This window comes from Morone saxatilis, unplaced genomic scaffold (genome assembly GCF_004916995.1).
Source record: "Morone saxatilis isolate NCDOM2014 unplaced genomic scaffold, NCSU_SB_2.0 Contig6, whole genome shotgun sequence".
Taxonomy (NCBI): domain Eukaryota; kingdom Metazoa; phylum Chordata; class Actinopteri; family Moronidae; genus Morone; species Morone saxatilis.
In genome coordinates, this window is record NW_023340206.1 from 13,569,883 (window position 1) to 13,578,108 (window position 8,226).

The 8,226-nt window shown below is 45.3% G+C and overlaps 1 protein-coding gene across 1 annotated transcript in view; it reads left to right on the forward strand.

Moving 5' to 3' along the window:
- Nucleotides 1-5,082: 5,082 nt before the first annotated feature.
- The window catches only part of sh3yl1 (SH3 and SYLF domain containing 1), a gene marked incomplete in the record, with an annotated part of 4,232 nt that continues 1,088 nt past the window's right edge, over nucleotides 5,083-8,226 (forward strand). The window contains 3 exon segments of the mRNA XM_035677954.1: nucleotides 5,083-5,405; nucleotides 7,591-7,701; nucleotides 7,790-7,903. Of these exon segments, the coding sequence (XP_035533847.1) occupies nucleotide 5,405; nucleotides 7,591-7,701; nucleotides 7,790-7,903 (226 nt within the window).

Sequence of the window (8,226 nt, forward strand, 5' to 3'; positions counted from 1 at the left end):
CTCTCGACAGGGTGAACCACATCGTGCAGCTCTGTTGACGTTGCGCTGCTGCAAGTGACATGGTTTCTCGCTGGTCGGACAAGTCGATATGCTTAACCTCTTCGTCTCTCGAACTTTACAGTCTCAGGGCTCACGTCGGACACGCTCCGCTGAACCTTCACCGCGAATACTCTCATAAAATGCGAATGCCTCGAACCTCATCTCCGCTCGACTGACGTGCAAGCTCGCAGGATACAGTCATAGTCTCCTCTTTCTTCCAGTGGTGCGACAGATCTCTGAAAAAAGAAACACGTGCGGATTTCTTCACTCCCCCGTTGCCATATAACCTCTCTCGCGCTCCGCTTACAGCACGCACGTGTACTTAGCAATCTTTACTAAGTATGCATCTGTCTTGTCTGGTGCATTCTGGCTCACGTGCAAGAAACTATCACCACCACAGTCAACTATATCTCGATTACTCAAACACTCAGTCAGAGGTGTACGTCGGTGGGAAGTGCTGTGTGAGTTTGTCGGTGCTTCGTGAACAGTCGACGCTACGCTGTACTCGACCACTGGTCGCGCTGATTACTCTGACAATGTAAGTTGATGCCAACACTGCAGTAAAAGCTAGGTCGACTGCAACAACACACACACCACCACACACACCCACAAACACACACACACATACAATCGACCACATCTGGATTGAACCAGGTGAACTTTGATTTATTTACAACCTCAATAAAATAGCTAACGTGGTTTTCTTCTGACAAACTGTTGATTTTAGCCAACAATAAACAAAACTAACGATAGCTTTCTACGAGCCTTCAATGCGAGGGCACCCAGCTAGATAACTGTAGCTAAGCTATTTGAGGTTGTCTTGCTGGCTGCGTCTCGGCTTTTTGGAGTTGGCGGGACAATGCAAAGAAACATAACTTTTGTTTATGTGAAGCATTTGAGCAGCTCGTATCTGCTCAGACACAAACAGCTGATTGGTTCCTGATGAATGTGTTTCTGTGTGACAGAGTTCAGCAGAGGTTTGGGAATCAAACCAGTCTGCTTTCACATGATATCAGAGGACTGGATCCAGACTTCCCACAGTCCACATGACTGCGCACAGGGCACATTTCTCCTCCTTTAACCTATTTTCTTTTCACTTTCTTATTTTTATCTCCTCCTCATCAATGGAGTCTCATTAACGCAGATTTTAAAGGAAATATATAAAAAGAACCAATGTAAACGGATCATATTAAATAGTTCGAACCTTTATAATAGCACCGAGGAAATGTGGATTATTGTAACTGCAGAGTAATATTGAGGATTCACACATATTTCATTCATAGAGAAGAAAAAAATCAAGAATGAGGCAAAAATGTCACAAATTACAGATCAATTAGAGTCGATAGTCTGTAATAAGCTGCTAATAAAGCTAACCATTGTTGTGCTAGTTATCATTCAGTTTCATAAACTTTACTATGCAACTAGATATAAAACTGAATGCTAATGTTAGCTGACACCTGTTAGCAACCATTAATTAGCTTTATTGACTGAATATAATGCTAATGGTGTAAATCAGATATCAGATAATGACATCAGAGCCTTTTTAGGGTTCATCTGCAGTATTTCTTTATTTACTGAATGTTAAAGCAGCTGAATTAAAGAACAACCAGAGTAACAACACGGGAACATAAAGTCCACTGACACTGAATGAGTTATATAAAGGGACAAACAATGGAGGCAGTGTAGGAGGAGCAGTGTGGCAGGTAATGACTAATCTGTGATGAATTACACCTGAACGTCAGCCAGGTGTGCACTGCTACTGTCTACAGCACACACACACACACACACACACACTCTAAATAAACACACTGCTCCTGTACAGGCGCACGCACACACCGCGTGTCTCACATACCTGGGAGGGGATGTTTGACTGACAGCTCGGGGGCGTGGCCATCATGACCCAGACTGGAGCGGCGACAGGTAGCGCTGTGGTTTCAGCGTGAGAGAGACAGGTTCGTTAACAGTCTGTCACTAATTGCCACAGGTACCAGATGTTGACAGCTGCTGTGTCCTGATCTGCCTCAGAGCTGCTACTGAACATTAAAGCTACAACCTGTGCTGATCTCAAAACATCTCATCCCTCTTTCCACCAGCAGGGACCTCGTGCTAGTTCTGGTTCTGGTTCTGAATGTTAACTTTAGCATTTTTAGAACCAGCCTCAGGCTCGGAGCCGGTTCCCTGTTGGTGCTATCTAGCGAACCTATCTTAGGCCTTTTCCCCCCAACAGGGAACCAGCTCCTAGATGACTATTAGGGAACCAGAGAACCTCCGGGGAACTCGTATGTTCTTCTTCTTCTTCTTCTAGGTGGAGAACTGGTAAGGGAACAACGGACTGGGAGACTGGGACCGATTGCCAGGAGCCAAACATGGTAAGAGATGAAAAATTTGTCAAAGTGGAGGATTTTGAGGAGGACTGGGAGGCCTGAACTGGTTTTCTGAGACTAGGTGGCCTCACACACACACACACACACACACACTCAGTGGAAACACATTAAGAAGACAAATGGCTGCAGACAGACTAGTGTTTATCCAGCAGGCTATTTAAAGAGAGAGGAGGAGCGATTGAAGACAAAGATAAAGACATGAGAGGAAGAGGAGAAGACAGAGAGATGAGGAAGAGGAAGAGGAGGAGGAGGAGGAGGAGGAGAGATAAAGATACAAACTCCCTTTAAAGTTATTATGTGGTTTTATTTCAATAATAACAAATAATTATTCACATTTTCTTTAAAAAACCTCAAACTGAAATCGTCTTCTGTCCTCTGTCTGACTGATCTGTGGCCCTCTGGAGGACCCCGACCCTTATGTTCCATATAGGTGCTGCAGAGCATTTCATTTCGTCCATTTCAAGGCCACCGTACTAACTCCTACACGCTTGGAAGGCGAGGGGTATTCAGTTGGTTGCAATCACCAAAAAAATAAGGACGGCCAACCAGACTCCATAGACAAAATCAGTCATTTTACCTCGTAGAAAATCATAAAACGAACTTCAAACTGGTCAGAAACAAAATAAAATTCACCAATACTTTTATTAGTATTTCTAAAAATCACAAACTCTCATTTGGTCAAAATAAATCTTTAATTTCACAGACGCACATGAGATAGAGCTTCAGTTTAACCAGAAACAGCCGTAATATCACTATCGCTCTCCACCAGACTCCAGAGACAAAAACACTGATTTTACCTTCAGATCATCGTTACATTATTCAAAGTGGACAGAAACTAAATTAACTGCCTTAATTAATGTTAATATTAATGTTCATAATCTCATATTTATTATATATTATATATTCTTCACTACAACCACAGAAACACAGTTTGTACTGTTGGACTTCTCCCACGACCTCAAACTGTACTTTAAACGTTCGCAGCCATTATTGTCATTACTGTGATTGTCCCATTTACTGACTGTGTGAGGTTTGGTTTAGAAGAACGGGCTGTGTGTGAGGAAACACATATTTCTGCTCTGCTGTCAGAAGTGACCCGTTCCCCGGACTCTCACAGCTCCCTGGGGAGAGCGTTCATGTCCCTGCACAGGGATTCATCATAAAAACCCAAAATCACGCTAACTGTGAGAAACCACGGCGGTCTGGCCAAACATGGGCAGGTTTTCAGTCCGAGTCTGGCGGGACGAACAGCAGCTGGACGGGAACTGGTGTAGAGAACGAACTGCATTAAAGGTTCAATACGTATGATTAGAAGCATTTTTATTATTATTTTTATTCATGAATTCACTTTATAGATACATAGATACTTTATTTATCCCAAAATTCAAGTATCCAGTAGCATACAAACATACAGAGTCCAACACAGAGTCACAACACAGAGGGTCCAAACACAGAGTCCACAAACAGAGTTCCACAAAACACAGAGTCCAACACAGAGTCCCACAACACAGAGTCCAACACAGAGTCCAACACAGAGTCCAAACAAGAGTCCACCAAACACAGAGTCCAACACAGAGAACCAACACAAGAGGTCCAAACCACAGAGTCCACAACACAGAGTCCAACACAGGAGTCCACAACCACAGAGTTCCAACACAGAGTCCAACACAGAGTCCACAACACAGAGTCCAACACAGAGTCAACCACAGAGTCCAACACAGGGGTCCACAACACAGGAGTCCAACACAGAGTTCCACAACACAGAGTCCAACACGAGTTAAGAGTCCAACACAGAGGTCCAACACAGAGTCGCAACACAGAGGTCCAACACAGAGTCCACAGAGTACAACAGAGTCCAGCAACACAGAGTCGCACACAGAGTCCACAACACAGGAGTCCAACACAGAGTTTTTCCACAACACAGGAGGGTTCCAACACAGAGTCCACAACACAGAGTCAACACAGGAGGTTCCACAGACAGCAGAGTCCAACACAGAGTCCAACACAGAGTCCAACACAGGGGGTCCACAACACAGAATCCAACACAGAGTCCACAACACAGAGTCCGAACACAGAGTCCAAACACAGAATCCAAACAGAGTCGCACCGAATCAACAGAGAGTCGGTTCAAACACAGGAGTCCGAGTCACACAGAGTCCACAACACAGAGTCCAACACAGAGTCCAGATTCAAACAGAGTCCACAACACAGAGTCCAACACAGAGGTGGTCCACGAAGTCCACAGGAAGTCCAACACAGGAGTCCACAACACTGAGTAATCCAGAGTCACCAGAGTCCACAAAGGTCCACGAGTTAGATTCCACACACAGAGTCCAGAGCAACAAGAGTCCAACACAGGAGTTCCACAACACAGAGTCCCGAGTACCACAGAGTCCAACACAGAGTCCAAACAGAGTCCACAACACAGAGTCCAACACAGAGTCCGTAGTCAACACAGAGGTCCATACACAGGTAAGAGTTCCAACACAGAGTCCACAACACAGAGTCCAACCACATGATCCACAACACAGAGTCCAACACAGAGGTCCAACACAGGTCCAACACGTTTTTATTTATTTTATTTATTTTATGTTTCTGGCGTTAGCGAACTTCCATACAGCCTGACAGACTGAACTCTGGGTAAAATAACTCAGGGGCTCAGGAGCGCGCCCAGTCGACCCTGGAGCGCGCCCAGCTGTCAGTGTCAGTGCTGTCGCGCGGGTGCCCGTCTCCCTGACAACAGCGCTCAACTTGCACGAGCTTATCGTCACCACATTGTGACCTCACCTGTCCAGGTGGGCTCCTTGTTGTTTACTTATAGGCTATTTGTCTCCACGTGACGTGTGCGTTAGTTTCCGGCAGGCGAGCGGCTAAGAGGGAATCAGGTGAAGCGGAAGTGAAGTGAGGAGAGAGGCTCGCGCAGCTCACCTGTCCGCCAGGTGAACGACCGGAACAGAGAGAACAGGAGGAAGAGCAAGAAAAGTAAGTTTATTAAACCAGAAATATCGATCTGTTGGAGAACCCGAGGGTTCTGTCTGTCTCTACCTGTCTGTCTGTTCTCCACTCTCCCACTGTCTGTTTGTCTCTACCTGTCTGTCCCTTTACCTGTCTGTCTTCTCTACCTGTCTGGTTCACCTGTCGTTTGTCTCTACCTGTCGTGTCCACTCTACTGGTCTGTATTGTCTCCTGTCCTGCCTTACCGTTCTGTCTGTCTCTACCTGTCTGTTGTCTCTACCTGTCTTTTCCCTTACCTGGTCCTGGTCGTGGTCCCCCTCTACCTGTCTGTCCCATGCTACCTGGTCTTGTCCCTCTCACCTGGTCTGTTTGTCTCTGCCTTACCTGTCTGTCTGTTCTCCACCTGTCTGTCGCCTCTACCTGTCTGTTGTCTCTACCTGTCTGTCCCTCTTACCTGTTGTCTTTCTCTACCTGTCTGTTGTCTCTACCCTGTCTTTCCCTCTACCTGGTCTGTCCCTCTACCTGGTCTGGTTTGTCTCCTAGGCCTGTCTGTCCCTTTACCTGTCTGTTGTCAGTCTTACGATGTCTGTGTCTCTCCTGTGCTGGGTCCTGCTACCGTGTCTGTCTGTCCCTCTACCTGTCTGTGTCACTGGGTTCTGGTTCCACAGGATCCACCTGGTCTCGCCCTGTTGTTAGTTCTCATTAAGGAGCTGTTTGAGTTCTGTGGAGGTTCTTCAGAGGTTCTAGTGGTTCAAAGGCAGCGGAACATCTACGGAGGATCAACACTGCCAACATACACACATCAATTAATTAATTAATAAATAATCTAAAGAATAAAGTTACTGAATTCTTTTTAACTTTAAACTCAAATAAGTTTTTTACGCGTGGCCGTAATTTCCTTCCGTAGTTTCCATTAAACGCACTAAACGTAATATTAAAGGTAATGTGTGTGTGCGCCGGCGATCAATCTATAGGCAGAACGTTGATTGACAGCCGCCTCATTTGCATATTGAAGCAAAAATCAATAAACCGGTTGAGAAATACAAAATCACATTTTAATTAATGCATTTATTTTTTATAGCTTTGTTGTATTTATTAAAGAATTCATTGATTTATTGATCTGATATTTCTCTCACACATTATTGAACTGTCATGTGACGGATTGCACACGGCTGTTGGCACGGCAACGCCCCAGCTGCTCGTTAGCGCTAACAAGCTCTCATTACGTGTTAATTATCTCTCCAGTTTTGGGCCTGGGATGGTGTTAAATAGTCGATTAGCAGGTAATTTGCGTGCGAGGCGTCGCCATGACGGCGGAGACGACGTAATCAGCGTGAGTCAGAGCTGCTGTGAGTCCAAACCTGAGTCACCTTTTAATGAGCTGAGAGGAGAACCTCTTTAAAGGTTTCGGAGCCGGTGATTGTGTCCTGTAGCTTCCTGTTTGTGCTGTGAGAGTCAGACAGCGGAGACCAGTCTGCCAACATGCCGCCTGCTGCAACCAGCACATTCCTGACACATGACACACAGCGGCAGCCTGAACATCCCATCATCAGCTGAGCGACAACGCGCCAACAATGCGCCAACAAAGCGCTCCTTCAGTCTCAATGTCTCCTTCAATGTCTCAGAAACATGGCAGATTCCTGCTTTTTAAAGCTGCAGTGTGAAACATTGAAGAGGATCTACTGGCAGAAATGTGATAATATTCATAATCATGTTTCCATTAGTCAATAATCACCTGAATATAAGAATGGTTTCCTTTAGTATGACACGTTTCTGCACACTGGTCCTACAGAAATTCGCACCGGAGCGCAGCAGAGCAAACAGCACACCAGACTCCATTGACAAAACCAGTCATTTTAACTTGTAGATAATTGTAGAACACGCTTCAAAGTGGACAGAAACAGAATAAAACTCACTGAAACTGACTCTGTTAGTGTTTCCAACAATCAACAACTCTGGTTTGGTGGAAATAAATCCTGAAATGAACTGATTAATTGATGACTGTTGATATTGATTGATGATAATTGATTAAAACAGCTGGTTTCTAGGAAGGTTTACTCGACGTCTTTCGGCACAGATGCAGATAAAGATAAACTCAACAAGTAGCTCATTGATGGGTCCTCGCTTTGTGACACTAAAAGTCAGGCTAAAAGAATTACAGGGAAGTTCAATTTGATGTTCTTAATAAAGCAAATTGTGTGTGTGTTTGCAGTGAGTAACCCCATCCCGTCCAATCTCAAGTCGGAGGCCAAAAAAGCCGCCAAGATCCTGAGAGACTTTACCGAAATCTCCAACAGGACCGGGCCGGACAGACTCATCCCCGGTAGGAAACGATTACTCACTCACTGTGTTCTGTTTCTAACAATGCAAGGAGAAGAAAAGTGTATTATTTTCTGTATTTTGCGATGCAGCTCATGTGATAGCGAAGGCGGAAGGTCTTGCCATCATCTCCGTCATCAAGGCCGGCTTCATGATCACAGCCAGAGGAGGCAGCGGCATCGTCATCGCCAGGCTGGCCGACAGACGTAAGGACCGAAACACGCCTCTCTAATTCCTCCTGTGCAGAAATACCAGTGTGCTAAACGCTTTACAGAGTGGGCAGAGGTCAGTAGCTGCGATAGATGTGGTCGGAGGTCAATGTGATAACTCAGGAACACCTCGAGGGAATTTCTTTAAATCTGGCACAAACGTCCTCCTGGAGTTTAAGTATAAGAAAGTATAAATGACTCGACTTTAACATCTTTTTAAGGAAAATAAACTGTTAAAAAACTGAAACGTCACCAGGAGGTCAGCCTGTGAGACGAAACCCAGGGCGCAATTACTCAACCTGACTGTGTGTGTGTGTGTG